The 21771-nt window shown below is 45.5% G+C and overlaps 1 protein-coding gene across 2 annotated transcripts in view; it reads left to right on the plus strand.

Moving 5' to 3' along the window:
- The window catches only part of DSTYK (dual serine/threonine and tyrosine protein kinase), a 35870-nt gene extending 15067 nt beyond the window's left edge, over nt 1-20803 (plus strand). Inside the window, exons 4-14 of one of the 2 annotated variants that reach the window (XM_063418105.1) lie at nt 2518-2780; nt 4767-4850; nt 6919-7095; nt 10300-10429; nt 13039-13195; nt 14793-14925; nt 15800-15913; nt 16345-16459; nt 17255-17389; nt 18567-18783; nt 18930-20803. In XM_063418105.1, coding sequence (XP_063274175.1) covers nt 2518-2780; nt 4767-4850; nt 6919-7095; nt 10300-10429; nt 13039-13195; nt 14793-14925; nt 15800-15913; nt 16345-16459; nt 17255-17389; nt 18567-18748 — 1490 coding nt within the window. In that variant the 3' untranslated portion in view covers nt 18749-18783; nt 18930-20803. Of the gene's footprint in view, nt 1-2517; nt 2781-4766; nt 4851-6918; nt 7096-10299; nt 10430-13038; nt 13196-14792; nt 14926-15799; nt 15914-16344; nt 16460-17254; nt 17390-18566 lie in introns of both variants that reach the window. The other variant, XM_063418104.1, reaches the window with a different exon arrangement.
- The last annotated feature ends 968 nt before the right edge of the window (nt 20804-21771 follow it).

The following is a 21771-nucleotide window of genomic DNA, read 5'->3' on the forward strand; positions in this document are numbered from 1 at the left end:
TTGGATAAAATAATTAATAAATCTTGGATAAAATTATTAATAAATCTTGGATAAAATGATCATAATCTTAGATAAAATAATTAATAAATCTTGGATGAAATGATCATAATCTTGGCTAAAATAATCATAAAAATCTTGGCTAAAATAACAATAATTTTAGATAAACACCAATAAATCTTGGATAAAACAATAACAACACATCTATGGGATCACGGGGGAAAACCTTTTTTTTTAAAACAACCTCTGGAGCACTTTGCCCTTCTCCCACCCATCCCATCTCCCAATTCCCTCCCCGCAGACATCATCATCCCCGAGAACGGCGAGCCCGATAATGATGAGAATCTGGGATAAAATGATGATCTTGGATAAAATAATTAATAAATCTTGGATAAAATAATTAATGAATCTTGGATAAAATAAATAATAAATCTTGGATAAGATAAATAATAAATCTTGGATAAAATAATTAATAAATCTTGGATGAAATGATCATAATCTTGGATAAAATGATCATAATCTTAGATAAAATAAATAATAAATCTTGGATAAAATAAATAATAAATCTTGGATAAAATAATTAATAAATCTTGGATAAAATAATTAATAAATCTTGGATAAAATGATCATAATCTTGAATAAAATAATTAATAAATCTTGGATGAAATGATCATAATCTTGGATAAAATAATTAATAAATCTTGGATAAAATAATTAATAAATCTTGGATAAAATAAATAATAAATCTTGGATAAAATAAATAATAAATCTTGGATAAAATAAATAATAATTCTTGGATAAAATAAATAATAAATCTTGGATAAAATAATCATGATAACCTTGGATAAAAGAATATTTAATCATCTTGGATAAAATGATCATAATCTTAGATAAAATAATTAATAAATCTTGGATGAAATGATCATAATCTTGGATAAAATGATCATAATCTTGGATATAATTATAACCTTGGCTAAAATAATCATAAAAATCTTGGTGAAAATACGAATAATTTTAGATAAACGCTAATAAATCTTGGATAAAACAATAACAACACAGCTATGGGATCATGGGGGAAAACCTTTTTTATAAAACAACCTCTGGAGCACTTTACCCTTCTCCCACCCATCCCATCTCCCAATTCCCTCCCCGCAGACATCATCATCCCCGAGAACGGCGAGCCCAGTAATGATGAGAATCTGGGATAAAACAATCATATCTTGGATAAAATAATTAATAAATCTTGGATAAAATAATTAATAAATCTTGGATGAAATGATCATAATCTTGGATAAAATAAATAATAAATCTTGGATAAAATAATTAATAAATCTTGGATAAAATAATTAATAAATCTTGGATAAAACGATCATAATCTTAGATAAAATAATTAATAAATCTTGGATAAAATGATCATAATCTTGGATAAAATAATTAATAAATCTTGGATAAAATAAATAATAAATCTTGGATAAAATAATTAATAAATCTTGGATAAAATAATTAATAAATCTTGGATTAAATAATTAATAAATCTTGGATAAAATAATTAATAAATCTTGGATAAAATGATCAAAATCTTAGATAAAATAATTAATAAATCTTGGATAAAATAATTAATAAATCTTGGATAAAATAATTAATAAATCTTGGATAAAGTAAATAATAAATCTTGGAAAAAATAATTAATAAATCTTGGATAAAATAATTAATAAATCTTAGATAAAATAATTAATAAATCTTGGATGAAATGATCATAATCTTGGATAAAATAATTAATAAATCTTGGATGAAATGATCATAATCTTAGATAAAATAATTAATAAATCTTGGATGAAATGATCATAATCTTGGATAAAATAATTAATAAATCTTGGATAAAATGATCATAATCTTAGATAAAATAATTAATAAATCTTGGATGAAATTATCATAATCTTGGATAAAATTATCATAACCTTGTCTAAAATAATCATAAAAATCTTGGCGAAAATACGAATAATTTTAGATAAACACCAATAAATCTTGGATAAAACAATAACAACACATCTATGGGATCACAAGGGAAAACCTTTTTTATAAAACAACCTCTGGAGCACTTTACCCTTCTCCCACCCATCCCATCTCCCAATTCCCTCCCCGCAGACATCATCATCCCCGAGAACGGCGAGCCCGATAATGATGAGAATCTTGGATAAAATGATGATCTTGGATAAAACAATCATATCTTGGATAGAATAATTAATAAATCTTGGATAAAATGATCATAATCTTGGATAAAATGATCATAATCTTAGATAAAATAAATAATAAATCTTGGATAAAATAAATAATAAATCTTGGATAAAATAATTAATAAATCTTGGATAAAATAATTAATAAATCTTGGATGAAATGATCATAATCTTGGATAAAATAATTAATAAATCTTGGATAAAATGATCATAATCTTGGCTAAAATAATCATAAAAATCTTGGTGAAAATAACAATAATTTTAGATAAACGCTCCCTCCCCACAGACATCATCATCCCCGAGAACGGCGAGCCGGTCAGCTCGCGGGACGTGCAGCGCTGCATGCAGCAGATCCAGGAGCTGATCATCTCGCGGCTGAACCAGGCCGTGGCCAGCAGGCTGACCAGCTCCGTGGACTACCTGCGCGAGAGCTGCGTGGGCACCCTGGAGCGCTGCCTGCGCAGCCTCGAGCGGTCCCGGGAGGGCCCCGCGCCGCCGGCCCGCGGCAGGGACGGAGCCACGCACGTCACCAGCAACTATCTCAAACAGGTACTGCCTGGGAGGGAATATAATACAATAAATCATCTTCTAAATCAGTATAAAATAATCAAATTATGGTCTAAAAACTCTGGACAGGGGTAGGGACAGCGCCACGCACGTCACCAGCAACTATCTCAAACGGGTACTGCCTGGGAGGGAATATAATACAATAAATCATCTTCTAAATCAGTGTAAAATAATCAAATTATGGTCTAAAGACTATCTCAAACAGGTACTGCCCAGGAGGGAATATAATAAATTAATGGTATCCTAAATCGGTGTAAAATAATCAAATTATGGTCTAAAAACTGTGGTCCTAAATCGGTATAAAATAATGAAATTATTATCTAAAGACTCTGGACAGGGGCAGGGATGGCCCCGTGCACGTCACCAGCAACTGTCTCAAACAGGTACTGCCTGGGAGACAATATAATAAATTAATGGTATCCTAAATCGGTGTAAAATAATGAAATTGTTATCTAAAGACTCTGGACAGGGGCAGGGACGGCGCAGTGCACGTCACCAGCAACTATCTCAAACAGGTACCGCCTGGGAGACAATGTAATAAATTAATTGTCTTCTAAATCGGTGTAAAATAATCAAATTATGGTCTAAAGAGTATGGAAAGGGGTGGGGAGACATCACCAGCAACTATCTCAAACAGGTACCACTTGTGAGATACTGCAACAGATCAATTACCTTCTAAATCGGTGTAAAATAATCAAATTATGGTCTAAAGACTATGGATAGGGGTGGGGAGACATCACCAGCAACTATCTCAAACAGGTACTGTCCATGGGAGAATGCAAATTAATTGTCTCCTAAATTGGTATAAAATAATGAAATTATGGTCTAAAAACTCTGGTCCTAAATCGGTATAAAATAATGAAATTATTATCTAAGGACTCTGGACAAGGGCAGGGACGGCGCCACGCACGTCACCAGCAACTCTCTCAAACAGGTACTGCCCGGGAGAGAATACAACAGGTCAATTGTCTCTTAAATCGGTGTAAAATAATCAAATTATGGTCTAAAGACTATGGACAGGGGTGGGGAGACATCACCAGCAACTATCTCAAACAGGTACCACCCATGAGATCAATTACCTTCTAAATCAGTATAAAATAATCAAATTATGGTCTAAAAACTCTGGATTATTATCTGAAACTCTGGGGCAGGGACGGCGCAGTGCACGTCATCAGCAACTATCTCAAACAGGTACCACGCGTGAGGGAATACAACAGGTCACTGATTTCCTAAATCAGTGTAAAATAATAAAATTATGGTCTAAAAACTCTGGTCCTAAATCTCTGTAAAATAATAAAATTATTATCTAAGAACTCTGGACAGGGGCAGGGACGGTGCCATGCACGTCACCAGCAACTATCTCAAACAGGTACCACTTGTGAGAGAATGCAATAGGTCACTTATCTCCTAAATTTCTATAAAATAATCAAATTTCGGCCTAAAAACACACATGAGATAATACAATAGATCACTTATCTCCTAAATCTGTATAAAATAATCAAATTACAGCCTAAAAACACACATGAGATAATACAATAAATCAGTTCTCTCCTAAATCTCTATAAAATAATAATACATTCAATTGTCTCCTAAATCTGTATCAAATAATCAAATTGCAGCCTAGAACCACCCATGAGATAATACAATAGATAATCTCCTAAATCTCTATAAAATAATCAGATTATAGCCTGGAAATACACATGAGATAACACAGTAAATCAATTCTCTCCTAAATCTCTATAAAATAATCAAATTATAGCCTGGAAATACACATGAAATAACACAATAAATCAATTCTCTCCTAAATCTCTATAAAATAATCAAATTACAGCCTAGAACCACCCATGTGGTAACACAGTAAATCAATTATCCAAGTGATTCTTGGAATATCCCATTTTTTTTTTCCGTTCTCACAGGCTTTACTGAGTTCCCAGCTGGCAGAATTCCCATTTTTTCCCTCTTTTCCAGATCCTGAATGCAGCTTATCACGTGGAGGTGACTTTCCACTCGGGCTCGACGGTGACCAGGATGCTCTGGGAACAGATCAAACAGGTTGGAAAAAAGGGAATTTTGGAGTAAAGAATCCTCTCAGCTGCTCCCTGAATTCCCTCTGGGAACAGATCAAACAGGTTGGAAAAAAGGGAATTTTGGAGCAAAGAATCCTCTCAGCTGCTCCCTGAATTCCCTCTGGGAACGGATCAAACAGGTTGGAAAAAAGGGAATTTTGGAGCAAAGAATCCTCTCAGCTGCTCCCTGCATTCCCTTTGGGAACAGATCAAACAGGTTGGAAAAAAGGGAATTTTGGAGCAAAGAATCCTCTCAGCTGCTCCCTGAATTCCCTCTGGGAGTTGGGAATTTATTTTTGGGAATTTCCATGCCTGGAAGTGCCCGAGGCCGGCTTGGATGGGGCGACCTGGGATGGTGGAATGGGATCAAATTCCAAATTCTTTCCCTCATCCAGAGGGGATTGATCCCAATAAAATGAAATTCCCAAAAAAATGAAATTCCCAAAAAAATGAAATTCCCAAAAAAATGAAATTCCCAAAAAATGAAATTCCCAAAAAAATGAAATTCCCAAAAAATGAAATTCCCAAAAAATGAAATTCCCAAAAAAATGAAATTCCCAAAAAATCAAATTCCCAAAAAATCAAATTCCCAAAAAATCAAATTCCCAAAATCAAAAAGAAATTCCCAAATTGGAGAAATCTCCAGGGAAGCAGCTTTTTCCTGGGCCAGGGTGTGGAAATTCCAGGTGTTGGATGCGGCACTTCCTGTAATTAGTGGGTAATTAAATGGCTCTGCCTCACCCTTAATTAGAAACTAGAATTAGAAATTAGAAACTAGAATTAGAAATTAGAATTCCAGGGGCTGCACTCCTGGTGTGGATCCCGGGAAGGGAGGAGGAGGAATCTGGAGTTTGTTCCTTCTCTGTTTGAGGAATTATCTGAGGAATTATTTGAGGAATTATTTGAGGAATAATTTGAGGGAATTATTTGAGAAATAATTTGAGGGAATTATTTGAGAAAATAATTTGAGGAATAATTTGAGAAATAATTTGAGGAATAATTTGAGGAATTTTGAGGAAATTATTGGAGGAATTATTTGAGGAATTATCTGAGAAAATTATTTGAGGAAATTATTTGAGGAATTATTTGAGGAAATTATTTTCCTGGATTTTCCCCTTTTCCCAGATAATCCAGCGGCTCACCTGGGTGAGCCCCCAGCCATCAACACTCCAGGGATGGAGCAGCCACAATTCCCTGCTCCAGGGAATCAATAATTACTGAATTAAACAATTAATAAACGAACAAAGCAGGTTCTTCAGCCCATGGATTCCCGATTTTCCCGTTTTTTCCCCTTTTCCCAGATAATCCAGCGGCTCACCTGGGTGAGCCCCCTGGCCATCAACACTCCAGGGATGGAGTGGCTCCAGAGAATCAATAATTAATGATTTAAACAATTAATAAATGGAGAGGGTTCTTCAGCCCCCGGATTCCCGATTTTCCCGTTTTTTCTCCCTTTCCCAGGTAATCCAGAGGCTTACCTGGGTGAGCCCCCCGGCCATCAACACTCCAGGGATGGAGCAGCTCCAGAGAATCAATAATTAATGAATTAAACAATTAATAAACTAACAAAGAGGGTTCTTCATCCCTCTCTGCAGCGACTCCTCTCATGGGGGATCCAATTTCCCACGGGGGATTGGAGTGAGCCTGCGGATTCCTGATTTTCCCAGATTTTCTCCCTTTTCCCAGATAATCCAGCGGCTCACCCGGCCATCAGCACTCCAGGGATGGAGCAGCCACAGTTTCCTCCTCCAGGGAATCAATAATTAATGATTTAAACAATTAATAAACAAACAAAGAGGGTTCTTCATCCCTCTCTGCAGCGACTTCTTTCATGCGGGGTTGGAGCGAGCCCGCGGATTCCCGATTTTCCCGGTTTTTCTCCTTTTCCCGGATAATCCAGCGGCTCACCCGGGTCAGCCCCCAGCCGTCAACACTCCAGGGATGGAGCAGCTCCAGAGAATCAATAATTAATGAATTAAACAATTAATAAACGAACAAAGCAGGTTCTTCAGCCCGCGGATTCCCGATTTTCCCGTTTTTTCCCCTTTTCCCAGATAATCCAGCGGCTCACCTGGGTGAGCCCCCCGGCCGTCACGGGGGACTGGAAGCGGAGGGTGGCCCAGGACGCCATCGAGAGCCTCAGCGCCTCCAAGCTGGCCAAGAGCATCTGCAGCCAGTTCCGCACGCGCCTCAACAGCTCCCACGAGGCCTTCGCCGCCTCCCTGCGCCAGGCAAGGGGAAAGGCTGGGCTGGGAGAGGAGATGGGAAAGGGAAAAAAACTGGGAGAGGGGAATTGGAGCTGGAAAACAGCAAAATACTGACCTGGGGCTGGGAGAGGGGCTGGGAAAGGGGAAAAAACTGGGAGAGGGGCAGGGAGAGGGAATTGGAGCTGGAAAAGGGGAAAAAACTGGGAGAGGGGCTGGGAGAGGGAATTGAAGCTGGAAAAGGGGAGAAAACTGGGAGAGGGGCAGGGAGAGGGAATTGGAGCTGGAAAAGGGGAAAAAACTGGGAGAGGGGCTGGGAGAGGGGCTGGGAAAGGGGAAAGAACTGGGAGAGGGGCTGGGAAAGGGGAATTGGAGCTGGAAACAGGGAGAAAACTGGGATTGGGGCTGGGAGAGGGGAAAAAACTGGGAGAGGGGCAGGGAGAGGGAATTGGAGCTGGAAAAGGGGAAAAAACTGGGAGAGGGGCTGGGAAAGGGGAAAAAACTGGGAGAGGGGCTGGGAGAGGGGAAAAACTGACCTGGGGCTGGGAAAGGAGCTGGGAAAAGGAATTGGAGCTGGAAAATGGGGAAAAAACTGACCTGGAGCTGACCAGGAGCTCAGGGCTGGGGCTGAGAGAGGGGAATTGGAGCTGGAAAAGGGGAAAAAAATGCCCAGGGGCTGGGAGAGGGGCTGGGAAAGGGGATTGGAGCTGGAAAAGGGGAAAAAAACTGACCTGGGGCTGGGAAAGGGGTTGGGAAAAGGGAATTGGAGCTGAAAAACGGGAAAAAACTGCCCAGGAGCTGGCAAAGGGGCTGGGAGAGGGGAAAAAACTGACCTGGGGCTGGGATTGGAGCTGGAAAAGGGGAAAAAACTGACCTGGGGCTGGGATTGGAGCTGGAAAAGGGGAAAAAACTGACCTGGGGCTGGGAGAGGGGAAGTGGAGCTGGAAAATGGGAGAAAACTGAGCAGGGGTTTGGGATTGGGGCTGGGAAAGGGGAATTTGAGCTGGAAAACAGCAAAATACTGACCTGGGGCTAGGAGAGGGGAATTGGAGCTGGAAAAGTGGAAAAAACTGACCTGGGGCTGGGAAAAGGGGCTGGGAAAGGGGATGGGAGCTGGAAAAGGGGAAAAATCTGCCCAGGAACTCAGGGCAGGGAAAAGGGAAAGGGGAGTTTGAGCTGGAAAAAACTGACCTGGAGCTAGGAGAGGGAATTGGAGCTGGAAAAGGGGAAAAAACTGGGAGAGGGGCTGGGAAAAGGGAATTGGAGCTGGAAACGGGGAGAAAACTGGGAAAGGGGCTGGGAAAGGGGATTGGAATTGGAGCTGGAAAAGGGGCTGGGAAAGGGGAAAAATCTGCCCAGGAACTCAGGGCTGGCAAAGGGAAAGGGGAGTTTGAGCTGGAAAAGGGGAAAAAACTGGGAGAGGGGCTGGGAGAGGGAATTGGAGCTGGAAAATGGGAAAAAAACTGACCTGGAGCTCGGGGTTCAGGCTGGGAAAGGGGAGTTTGAGCTGGAAAAGAGCAAAAAACTGCCCATAAACAATGGGTTAAATGTATAGAACATCCGTAAACAATTTGTTTAATGTACAGAACAGCCATGAATTATTGATTAAATGTACAGAGCATCCATAAAAATTGATTAAATGTCTAAAACACCCCTAAACAACTGATAAAATGTATAGAACACCCATAAGCAATTTATTAAGTGTCTAAAATGTCCATAAACAATTAATTAAATGTACAGAACATCCCTAAACAATTGATTAAATGTCTCAAACACCCATGAAGAATTTAATAAATGTATAAAACTCCCTAAACAATTTACTAAATGCATAAAACATCCATAAACAATTGATTAAATGTCTAAAACACCCTTAAACAATTGATTAAATGTCTAAAACACCCTTAAACAATTGATTAAATGTATAGAACACCCATAAGTGATTTAGTAAATATGTAAAATGTCCATAAACAATTGGTTAAATGTATAGAACATCTATAAACAATTTAATAAATGTATAAAAGTTCCTAGACAATTTACTAAATGTATAAAAATCTATAAACAATTGATTAAATGTCTGGAACACCCCTAAACGATTTATTAAATGTCTAGAACACACACAAACAATATATTAAATGTCTAGAACACCCATAAACAATTAATTAAATGTCTAAAACGTCCATAAACAATTGGTTAAATGTCCAGAACACCCCTAAAGAGTTGATTAAATATATGAAACACCCCTAAACAGTTGATTAAATGTCTGGAACACCCCTAAACAATGAATTAAATGTCCAGAACACCTCCAAACAATGAATTAAATGTCTAAAACGTCCATAAACAATGGATTAAATGTCTCGAACACCCCTAAACGATTAATTACATGTCCAGAACACCCATAAACAGTTGATTAAATGTCCAGAACACCCCTATAGAGTTGGTTAAACATACAAAACGTGTCACACCGTGGCTGTGGTGTCCCCTAGCTGGAGGACGGCCACTGGGGCCGCCTGGAGAGGACGGAGGACCTGTGGCTGCGGGTGAGGAAGGAGCACCCCTAAAGAGTTGATTAAATGTCCAGAACAGCCCTAAACAATGAATTAAATGTGTAAAACGTCCATAAACAATTGATTAAAGGTCTAGAACACCCCTAAACAATGAATTAAATGTCCAGAACACCCCTAAACAATTGGTTAAATGTCCAGAACACCCCTAAACAATTAATTAAATGTGTAAAACGTCCATAAACAATTGATTAAATGTCTGAAACACCCATAAGTGATTTATTAAATGTGTAAAACGTCCATAAACAATTGATTAAAGGTCTAGAACACCCATAAACAGTTGATTAAATGTCCAGAACACCCATAAACAATGGATTAAATGTCTAAAACGTCCATAAACAATGGATTAAATGTCTAGAACACCCCTAAACAATGAATTAAATGTTCAGAACACCCCTAAACAATTTATTAAATGTCCAGAACACCCCTAAAGAGTTGATTAAATATATGAAACACCCCAAAACAATGGATTAAATGTCCAGAACACCCCTAAAGAGTTGATTAAATGTCCAGAACACCCCTAAACAATGAATTAAATGTCTAAAACGTCCATAAACAATGGATTAAATGTCCAGAACCCCCCTATGGAGTTGATTAAATGTCCAGAACACCCCTATAGAGTTGGTTAAACGTCCAACACGTGTCACACCGTGGCTGTGGTGTCCCCTAGCTGGAGGACGGCCACTGGGGCCGCCTGGAGAGGACGGAGGACCTGTGGCTGCGGGTGAGGAAGGAGCACGCCCCGCGCCTGGCGCGCCTCTCCCTGGAGAGCCGATCCCTGCAGGACGTGCTGCTGCACGGTGAGCGCTCCCTGGGGCTCCTCCTGCTTGGTTTAGGGCAAATTCGGGAGGAAACCTCGGAAAATCCCCTTTTTCCGACCCAGGGATGGGGCTCCTGAGAGGCGTTTTAAAGGCTTTCCTTCCGTTTGTTCTGGTTTAGGATAAATTAGGGAAAAATCTCCACAACTCCCTCCCCCACCACCGGGTTCGGGAGGAATTTCCTCAGAGGAAAAGTGGAAAAAATTTGTTTATTAAGAAACAACAAAAAAAACACTCCCCAACACAAGAAAAACAGTCTGAGATGACAACAAATGTTTTCAGCAGTCCAAGAGAGGGTGAGCAGTCTCTGCTGGGGAGATGCCAAAGCTTCTCTCAGGTGCAGAATCCGGGGGGTTTTCCCTTGACGTTCCTGAATCAGGGCCCGAAGCAGGTCCGACGTCTTCAGGGAAGGGAGGAAGGAAAGAAGGGGAAAAACAAAAGCAGAAAAATGGCAAAAAGCAAGCAAAAAAGCAGAAAGCAAGAGAGCAAAGCCAGCAAAGCAGCCTAAAGCTGGCAGCAAAGCCAAAAGCAAACAGCCGGGAGAGGGGCTCAGCTATAGACAAAACAAACTGAGAACATGGGAACAGAAAAAAAATCATGATTTGGGATACAAAGCATGAAAATGTCCTGTCACCCCAGGACACCATTTTTAGTCTCATAAACAGTACACATGTTGCAATTCACGCCATCAAAATCATCAATTTCTTAATTACAACATGTTTTAAGTGGGTTTTTGCCTATCAGCTTTTGCCACACAATGCTGCTAATGCTTCCAGGCCAGTCATTAAAATATCTATTAAGATATTAAAATATCTATTAAGATATTAAAATATCTATTAAGATATTAAAATATCTATTAAGATATTAAAATATCTATTAAGATAATCTATTAAAAATCCCCCACCTGGGTTTTGCTGCAGTACATCTTTCACAGTTCTGTTTCTCCAAAATATCTGGTCTGTTTGCAAGGCCATCGTTTATTCTTGTTTATTGTTAAACTTATTCCTGGTTTGATTTCTCTCTTAACAATGCCTGTCCTATTCCATGTCCTATTCCATGTCCTTTTCCTTTTCCTATTCCCATTCCCATTCCCATTCTCATTCCCATTCCCATTCCCATTCCTATTCCTATTCCATGTCCTATTCCATGTCCTATTCCATGTCCTATTCCTTGTCCTTTTCCATGTCCTTTTCCATGTCCTTTTCCATGTCCTTTTCCATGTCCTTTTCCTTTTCCTTTTCCTTTTCCCATTCCTTTTCCCATTCCTTTTCCCATTCCTATTCCCATTCCCATGTCCCATTCCATGTCCTATTCCATGTCCTTGTCCTTGTCCTATTCCTATTCCTATTCCCATTCCCATTCCTATTCCTATTCCTATTCCTATTCCTATTCCTATTCCTATTCCTATTCCTATTCCTATTCCTATTCCTATTCCTATTCCTATTCCTATTCCCATTCCTATTCCCATTCCTATTCCCATTCCTATTCCCATTCCTATTCCCATTCCTATTCCCATTCCTATTCCTGTCCCATTCCTTCCTAACCCAGCACACTTTATTCAGAGTTCCTATTCAGGAATAGGACATGGAATAGGAGATTTCCACGGCGTTTCCCGGCCGGATTTCACCTGGCACCTCCCAGCTGGGAATGTGCAGGAGGAAGGAGCTGATTCCCGGGATTTGTGCCTTGCAGGGCATTCCCGGGGGGAATTCCCAATTCCCGGGATTTGTGCCTTGCAGGGAATTCCCAGGGGGAAGGAGCTGATTCCAGGGAATTCCCAGGGGGGAATTCCCAGCTGGGAAGGAGCTGATTCCAGGGATTTGTGCTTGCAGGGAATTCCCAGCTGGGAATTCCCAGGGGGAAGGAGCTGATTCCAAGGAATTCCCAGCTGGGAATTTCCAGCGGGAATGGGCTGACTCCAGGGATTTGTGCTTGCAGGGAATTCCCAGGGGGAAGGAGCTGATTCCCAATTCCCAGCCTGGAATTCCCAGGGGGAATGGGCTGATTCCCGGGATTTGTGCCTGCAGGGAATTCCCAGGGGGAAGGAGCTGACTCCAGGGAATTCCCAGCTGGGAAGGGGCTGATTCCCGGGATTTGTGCCTTGCAGGGATTTGTGCTTGCAGGGAATTCCCAGGGGGAAGGGGCTGATTCCAGGGAATTCCCAGGGGGAAGGAGCTGACTCCAGGGAATTCCCAGGGGGGAATGGGCTGACTCCCGGGAATTCCCAGCAGGGAATTCCCAGGGGGAAGGGGCTGATTCCAGGGAATTCCCAGCTGGGAAGGGGCTGATTCCCAGGATTTGTGCCTTGCAGGGATTTGTGCTTGCAGGGAATTCCCAGGGGGGAAGGAGCTGACTCCAGGGAATTCCCAGGGGGGAAGGAGCTGACTCCAGGGAATTCCCAGGGGGGAATGGGCTGACTCCCGGGATTTGTGCTTGCAGGAAATTTCCAGGGGGAAGGAGCTGATTCCCAATTCCCAGCCTGGAATTCCCAGGGGGAAGGGGCTGATTCCAGGGAATTCCCAGGGGGGAAGGAGCTGACTCCAGGGAATTCCCAGGGGGGAATGGGCTGACTCCCGGGATTTGTCCTGCAGGGAAGCCGCGGCTGGGCAGGGAGCTGGGCCGGGGCCAGTACGGCGTGGTGTACCTGTGTGACAGCTGGGGGGGACACTTCCCCTGCGCCCTCAAATCCGTCGTCCCTCCGGATGAGAAGCACTGGAACGACCTGGCGCTGGAATTCCACTACATGAGGTCTGGAATCCCGAGTGCTGGCCCCATTCCCTGGATTCCCCGGGATTATTCAGGCTGGGAAAGGCCCCAGGTGTCCCCTTTGTCACCCAGCTCAGGGCTCTGAGCCCCCTGAGCACTGGGAGCACTGGGAGTTACTGGGGGTTACTGGGTGCGCTGGGAGCACTGGGAGTTACTGGGAGCACTGCGAGTTACTGGGAGTTACTGGGAATTACTGGGAGCACTGGGAGTTACTGGGCGCACTGGGAGCACTTGGAGTTACTGGGAGCACTGCGAGTTACTGGGAGTTACTGGGAGCACTGGGAGCACTGGGAGATACTGGGAGCACTTGGAGTAACTGGGAGTTACTGGGCACACTGGGAGTTACTGGGAGTTACTGGGAGCACTGGGAGATACTGGGAGCACTGGGAGTTACTGGGAATTACTGGGAGCACTGGGAGATACTGGGAGTTACTGGGAGTTACTGGGAGCACTGGGAGATACTGGGAGTTACTGGGAGCACTGGGAGATACTGGGAGTTACTGGGAGCACTGGGAGATACTGGGAGTTACTGGTAGTTACTGGGCGCGCTGGGAGCACTGGGAGATACTGGGACCACTTGGAATAACTGGGAGTTACTGGGCGCACTGGGAGCACTTGGAGTTACTGGGAGCACTGCGAGCACTGGGAGTTACTGGGAGTTAGTGGGAGCACTGGGAGCACTGCGAGTTACTGGGAGTCACTGGGAGTTACTGGGAGCACTGGGAGTTACTGAGAGTTACTGGGCGCACTGGGAGCACTGCAAGTTACTGGGAGTTACTGGGGGTTACTGGGAGTGTTGAACTTTCCACACCCTCTGCAGGTCCCTGTAGGGACTCTGGGTCTCCTTCCCTTGGCCTGGGCTGGAGAACAGAGCCAAAAATGACCCAAAATTTTTGTTGTGAACCCTGTGCAGGTCCCTGCAGAGACTCAGGGGCCAAAAACAACCCCAATTTTCTGTACTGAACCTTCTGCAGGCACTCTGGGGCTTCTTTCCTTGGCCTGAGCTGGAGGAGAGGACCAAAAATGACCCAAATTTTCTGTCCTGAACCCTCTGTAGGTCCCTGCAGGGAGTCTGGGGCTTCTTCCTTTGCTGTGGGCTGGGGGACAGGGCCAAAAATGACCCAAAATTTTTGTTGTGAACCCTGTGTAGGTCCCTGCAGGGACTCAGGGGCCAAAAACAACCCCAATTTTCTGTGCTGAACCTGCTCCAGGACCCTGCAGGGAGTCTGGGGCTTCTTCCCTTGGCCTGGGCTGGGGGACAGGGCCAAAAATGACCCAAATTTTTTGTGCTGAACCTGCCCCAGGACCTTGCAGGGACTCAGGGGCCAAAAACAACCTCAATTTTCTGTTGTGAACCCTCTTCAGGTCCCTTCAGGGACTCTAGGGCAAAAAATGACCCCAATTTTTTGTTGTGAACCCTGTGCAGGTCCCTGTAGGGAGTCCGGGGCTTCTTCCCTTGGCCTGGGCTGGAGGACAGGACCAAAAACGACCCAGATTTTCTGTTGTGAACCCTCTGCAGGTCCTTGCAGATACTCAGGGGCCAAAAACAACCCCAATTTTTGTGCTGAACCCCTTCCAGGTCCCTGCAGTCCCACGAGAGGCTGGTGCACCTGCACGGCTCCGTCATCGATTACGGCTACGGGGGAGGCTCCAGCATTGCTGTGCTGCTGATCATGGAGAGGCTGCACAGGGACCTCTACACGGGCCTCAAGGTACCTGATTCTCTTAGTAATTATTAATTATTCATTTGTTTCATGTTTATTTTATCCCTGGAAGTGCTGGGACAAAGCTTGGAGCAACTTGGTTTAGTGGGAAGTGTCCCTGCTCATGGGTCTCCCTTACAACTCAAAATTATGGATCTCTAATTAAAAAAAATCCCCATTATTCCATAAGACAAAGATGGAATTTCTCAATTTTCAGCGTTTTGGTAAAAAAGAGCATGCCAAAGTAACTTTTAGGACTAAAATCCACATTTTTCCCCTCAGACTAAACCTGGTTTGGTGAAAAGTGTCCCTGTCCATGGGATGAACTTTAGTTTCTCTTCCAAACCAAAACTGATTCTCTAATTTAAAAAATCCCCATTAATCCATAAAACAAAGCTGGAATTGCTCAGTTTTCAGTGTTTTGGTAAAGAAGAGCAGGCCAAAGCAACTTTTAGGACTAAAATCTGTGTTTTTTCCCTCAGACTAAACCTGGTTTGGTGAGAAGTGTCCCTGCCCATGTGATGAGCTTTAGTCTCCCTTCCAAACCAAAACTGATTCTCTAATTAAAAAAATTGCCATTATTCCATAAAACAAAGCTGGAAATGCTCGATTTTCAGCGTTTTGATAAAGAAGAGCAGGCCAAAGCAACTTTTAGGCATAAAATCTGTGTTTTTTCCCTCAGTCTAAACCTGGTTTAGTGGGAAGTGTCCCTGTCCATGGGATGACCTTTAGTTTCTCTTCCAACCCAAAACTGATTCTCTAATTCAAAAAAATCCCCATTAATCCCTAAAACAAAGCTGGAATTGCCCCATTTTCAGCATTTTGCTAAAGAAGAGCAGACCAAAGCAACTTTTAGGACTAAAATCCACCTTTTTCCCCTCAGGCTGGGCTGGAGTTGGAGCCACGCTTGCAGATTGCCTTGGATGTGGTGGAGGGGATCCGCTACCTGCACAGCCAGGGGTTGGTGCACAGGGATATCAAACTCAAAAACGTCCTGGTAAGGAAAATCCCTGCCTCTGCCTCATCCCAGAGCCTTTTTTGTGATCAAAAAGAAGCTTTAAGTGAGGGAATAACTTTTTTCCACACGGGATATTTGAAGCTGTGCTGGTGGCAGGCACGGGGAGGTTTTGCTGGCTCTTTTCCTGGCTGGAAGCCTGAGGCAAAGGGAGCAGGGAGTGATTCCTTTGGAGTGCAGACAGCTTAATCCAGGAGCAGGATTTCCAGTTCCTGCTTCCCTGAAATCCCAGCCACACCCTGGTGTGGGAGACAAGCGGTGCCTCCAGGAAAAGGCGCCAGAGCAGCCAGGAAATCAAAGAAATCAAATTAAAACAGCTCCTCAGCCCTCCCAGCGTGAATCAACACCAAAAATGAATATTTTATGGCAGAAATGGCCTTCTCACCTGCCTCGGCTTTGCCTTTTTTCCCCAGCTGGACAAAAAGAACCGGGCCAAAATCACAGATTTGGGTTTCTGCAAGCCCGAGGCGATGATGTCGGGCAGCATCGTGGGCACGCCCATCCACATGGCCCCCGAGCTCTTCACAGGTAGGATCCACTGGAATCCCCAAGGCAATTCCTTGGAATTCATCTCCCAGTTCCTCCTGACACCATTCCAAGCCCAGAAAATTCCCTGCTTTCCATGCATTTCTCCTGTGTTTTAAGTGCTGCTCTGGACAGAGGATAATGGGGTTGATCTGCTGAAGCAATTAACACCCTTGCAATTAGAAAGGTGAATTATCATTAGTAGGAAGCTGGAAATCCTTGGCTTTCGTAGGGAAATACTCCAGGAAGGATTTCCTGTAAGGAATTTCCAAACTGTGACTGTCTTGGAGTGAGCTGGGATTCACTGGGAATTCTGGCAGATGATTCCAAGGGTTTTTCCAGAGTTTTGGAAGCACTTGAGAGTTCAAATCCCACTTATCCAAATCCTTTTGACCTGTCAGAGCTGCTCTGGCTTGGACAAGGCTGGCATCCAATGGAAACATCTCCGTTTGTGTGAATTTAGGGGATTTCTGGGATATTTCTGGGATATTTCTGGGATATTTCTGGGATATTTCTGGGATATTTCTGGGATGAGAGGCTCTGGCAGAGCTGAGCTTTATAGGTGTTTAAAATACGCCTGAGCTCAGTTTGGGAATTCCTGGTACAGCTTAAATTTATAAATCCTGGGAATTGGAAAAGCTTAACCTTGATCCCAGCTCCTGCTGCTTTCACACATTTTTTGCCTTCCTGCTGTGAAATTTAGGTTTAAATTTGGGGGCAATGGGACCCTGGGCTCCCCTCTCAGCCCACCCAGCTCGCAGTGGTTTTTCCCTGCTGATCCCACTGGTTTTATTCCAGGGAAATACGACAATTCCGTGGATGTCTACGCCTTTGGGATCCTGTTCTGGTACCTCTGCTCGGGCCACGTGAAGTTACCTGAGGCTTTTGAGAGGTGTGCGAGCAAAGATCACCTGTGGAACAACGTCAGGAGAGGTACCTGGGCTTGGCTCAGCTCTGAAAAACCTGAGGGGGGAAAAATCCAATTTAATTCTGGTGCTGGAGAGGTGAAAGGTAAAAATCCCAGGAGCCCTGAAGGTGGAAAAGATTTCCAGGGTTGAATCTGAGCTGTGCCCGATGCCCGCCCTGAGCACTCAGTGCCACCTCCAGGGACGGGCACTCCAAACCTCCCCGGGCACTTCCAAGGCCTGAGCGCCCTTTCCATGAGGAAATTCCTGCTGCTGCCACCCTGAGCCTGCCCTGGCACAGCCTGAGGCCGTTCCCTCTCCTCCTGTCCCTGTGCCCTGGGATGAGATCCCAAATCCCCCCTGGCTGCCCCCTCCTGTCAGGAGCTGTGCAGAGCCAGAAATTCCCCCTGAGCCTCCTTTTCTCCAGGCTGAGCCCCTTCCCAGCTCCCTCAGGACCCTCCAGACCCTTCCCCAGCTCCCCTGGGATCCTCCAGACCCTTCCCCAGCTCCCCTGGGATCCTCCAGACCCTTCCCCAGCTCCCTCAGGATCCTCCAGACCCTTCCCAGCTCCCTCAGGACCCTCCAGACCCTTCCCCAGCTCCCCTGGGATCCTCCAGACCCTTCCCCAGCTCCCTCAGGATCCTCCAGACCCTTCCCCAGCTCCCTCAGGACCCTCCAGACCCTTCCCCAGCTCCCAGCTTCCTCCAGATCCAAGCGTTCCAATCCATAATTCCACAGATTTTCCACCCTCTGGAAGCATCCACACCCAGAACGCGCCCCTCTCCCGGGAGCTCCCCTCTGCCTGGAAAACCCCGGGATCGTTGTTTTCCCTGGAAAACCCTGGGATCGTTATTTTTCCCTGGAAAACCCTGGGATCGTTATTTTTCCCTGGAAAACCCCGGGATCGTTTTTTCCCCTGGAAAACGCCGGGATCATTTTTTCCCCTGGAAAACCCCGGGATCGTTGTTTTCCCTGGAAAACTCGGTGTTCTTTTCCCGCAGGGGTGCGCCTGGAACACCTGGAAAACCCCGGGATCATTTTTTTCCCTGGAAAACCCCGGGATCGTTGTTTCCCCTGGAAAACTCGGTGTTCTTTTCCCGCAGGGGTGCGCCCGGAACACCTGGAAAACCCCGGGATCGTTTTTTTCCCTGGAAAACCCCGGGATCGTTGTTTCCCCTGGAAAACCCGTTGTTGTTTTCCCGCAGGGGTGCGCCCGGAGCGGCTGCCGGTGTTCGACGAGGAGTGCTGGCAGCTGATGGAGGCGTGCTGGGCCGGGGACGCGTCGCAGCGGCCGCTGCTGGGCATCGTGCAGCCCCTGCTGCGCGGCATCGCCGAGCGCCTGTGCCGCGCCCGCCCCCCGCGCCCCGCCAAGGACGACTCCACCTGAGCGGGGGCCGGGAATTCAGCCCGGGAATTCGGGAATTCAGCCCGGGAATTCGGGATTTCAACCCGGGAATTCCGGCCGCCAGCTCCCAGCCAGCGCCGAGCGGGGACAGGGAGGAGCTCAGAGGGGACTCGGGGAGGGGGTGACAGCTCCATCCCAACATTTCAACCCGGGAATTCGGGATTTCAGCCCGGGAATTCGGGATTTCAACCCGGGAATTCGGGATTTCAACCCGGGAATTCGGGATTTCAACCCGAGAATTCCGGCCGCCAGCTCCCAGCCAGCGCCGAGCGGGGACAGGGAGGAGCTCAGAGGGGACTCGGGGAGGGGGGTGACAGCTCCATCCCAACCCCACCCCGGGGTCCCTCTGGAATTGTGTGGCCACGGGGGTGGAAAAATCCCATTTTTTTGGGAAGAATCCCTTTTTTTTGGGAAAAATCCTGACCCTTTGGGGCTCGTGAGGGGGTTTTGCCAGTCCCACCCCGCCCCCGAGCCTCGGGAGTGATCCACGGGTTGGAAAAATCCCTTTTTTTGGGGAAAATCCCGACCCTTTAGGGCTCACAGGGGGGCTTTGTCAATCCCACCTGGCCCGAGCCTTGGGAACGATCCACGGGATGGGAAAATCCCATTTTTTTGGGGAAGATCCCAACCCTTTGGGGCTCGTGAGGGGATTTTGCCAGTCCCACCCCGCCCCCGAGCCTCGGGAGTGATCCACGGGTTGGAAAAATCCCATTTTTGGGGGGAAAATCCCATTTTTTGGGGAAAATCCCAACCCTTCAGGGCTCACAGGGGGGCTTTGCCAATCCCACCCCGCCCAAGCTTCAGGAGCAACCCACAGGTTGGAAAAATCCCATTTTTGGGGGGAAAATCCCATTTTTTGGGGGAAAAATCCCGACCCTTTGGGGCTCGTGAGGGGGCTTTGCCAATCCCACCCCGCCCAAGCTTCAGGAGCAACCCACAGGTTGGAAAAATCCCATTTTTGGGGGGAAAATCCCGACCCTTTGGGGCTCGTGAGGGGGCTTTGCCAGTCCCACCTGGCCCGAGCCTCGGGAGTGATCCACGGGATGGGAAAATCCCATTTTTTTGGGAAAAACCCCATTTTTTTGGGAAAAATCCCGACCCTTTGGGGCTCACGGGGGGGGCTTTGCCAATCCCACCCCTCTCCCGAGCCTCAGGAGTGATCCACGGGATGGGAAAATCCCAAAACTCCTCCCTCGGCCGTTGGCGCCAATTCCGGAGCGCTGGGAGAGGAAGGAAAAGGCACCAAACTTTAGGATAAGGAAATGTTGGGAAGCTCCGAGGAGCTGGAAATGTTTACATGGACAGGAGCGAAGCTTCCGTGTTTTTCTACGGGGATTTGGAAAACCCCGCCTGGATAAGCTATTGATCCCTAATCCCACCTTTTCCTCCTCTTTTTTTATTTTTTTTCCCTCTCCTTTGCTTCCTTAAATTCCTTGGAATGGCTGGAGAAACCTTCCCTTGCTTCCTTGCTCCTCACAGGTTCCGCTTCGTAGCAGCGCAAAAATTGAAATTATCTTTTTTTTTTTCATGTGGAAAGTGCCAAAATCCCTTTAAAATCAGGATTTGGGGCTTGGAATTCATGGGAATGTCGTGGCAGTTTTAAACCGGGCTGAGTCTGCACAGGAATATTTTTTAAAAAATGAGGATTTTCCAGCTGTTTTTCCAAGTTGGGGGGAAAAAAGATCCTTCCTTCTCTTCCTCACTTTCACTCTGGGGCTGGAATTTGGGTGGAAAGAATAAAAAAATGGGGATAGGGGAAGAGGGGGATCCTGGCCAAGGTTGTCTTTCCCAAATTCTGGCAATCCCAGTTTGCTTCCTGCATTTTTGGGGTGGAATTGGGCTGATCTGGAGCAGGGAACGCCCCTGGGTGGCTCCATGAGGAACTGAGGGAGCTGGGAATTCTCCCTGGAATGAAATTCCAGCCGCCCGTGGCCAAGGATGGGTTTAGTGGGAATTTTTTTCCTTTCTTTGTGCAATAAATGGATTCAGGAGCTTTTTATGGAGGACAAAAAAAATAAAAAAGGCTTTTTTTTGTTCTTTTGTGGGGGATGTGCCGGCATTCCCGGCGGGATGGGGATGGATCCAAGCTCTCCTGGCATTCCAGAGTGGCTTTTTTAGGGATCCAAGCCCTGTTCTGCCATTCCAGAGTGGATTTTATGGATCCAATCCCTGTTCTGCCGTTCCAGAGTGGATTTGGATGGATCCATCCTCTCTCCTGGCATTCCCAGAGAGATTTTTATGGATCCACTCCCTGTCTGCCATTCCAGAGTGGATTTTTTATGGATCCACTCCCTGTCTGCCATTCCAGAGTGGATTTTTTAGGGATCCAACCCCTGTTCTGCCATTCCAGAGTGGATTTGGTTGGATCCAATCCCTGTTCTCCCATTCCAGGGTGGTTTTTAGGGATCCAACCCCTGTGTTGGCATTCCCAGGGTGATTTTTTTGTGGATCCAATCCCTCTCCTGCCATTTCCAGAGAGGTTTTTACGGATCCAAACTCTGTCTGCCGTTCCAGGGTGGGGATTTTTTATGGATCCATCCTTTCTCCCACCATTCCCACCCATCCCATCCCAATCCAGCTGCTCGTGCCAAGAATTCCCAACCCTTTTCCAAAGCCCCTCCCTCGGCAGCATCGACCTGGGAGGTCTGGAAAAGTGGGAATGGCCCTCGGGAAAAGCCTCTGGAAAAGCAGGAATGGCCCTCGGGAAAAACCTCTGGAAAAGCGGGAATGGCCCTCGGGAAAAGCCTCTGGAAAAGCGGGAATGGCCCTCGGGATGGCGCAGGGAGGTGTGGAAATAATAAACCTGGATAAAGCCCAAGGTCTGTGTCTGTAATTCCCGAGGTTTTCCTGTGGCCCCATCCCGGATGATTCCCTGATGGGTTTTTTTGGGAATTTCCCTGTGGAATTTTTTGGGGGAGGGTGGATTTTTGGAGTGGAATGTGGGAAATTCCAAGGGTGTCCCAAGTTTATTTTCTCTGCCTGCCTGGAGTTGGTGTTGGGAGATT

This window comes from Prinia subflava, chromosome 23 (assembly GCF_021018805.1).
Source record: "Prinia subflava isolate CZ2003 ecotype Zambia chromosome 23, Cam_Psub_1.2, whole genome shotgun sequence".
Lineage (NCBI taxonomy): Eukaryota > Metazoa > Chordata > Aves > Passeriformes > Cisticolidae > Prinia > Prinia subflava.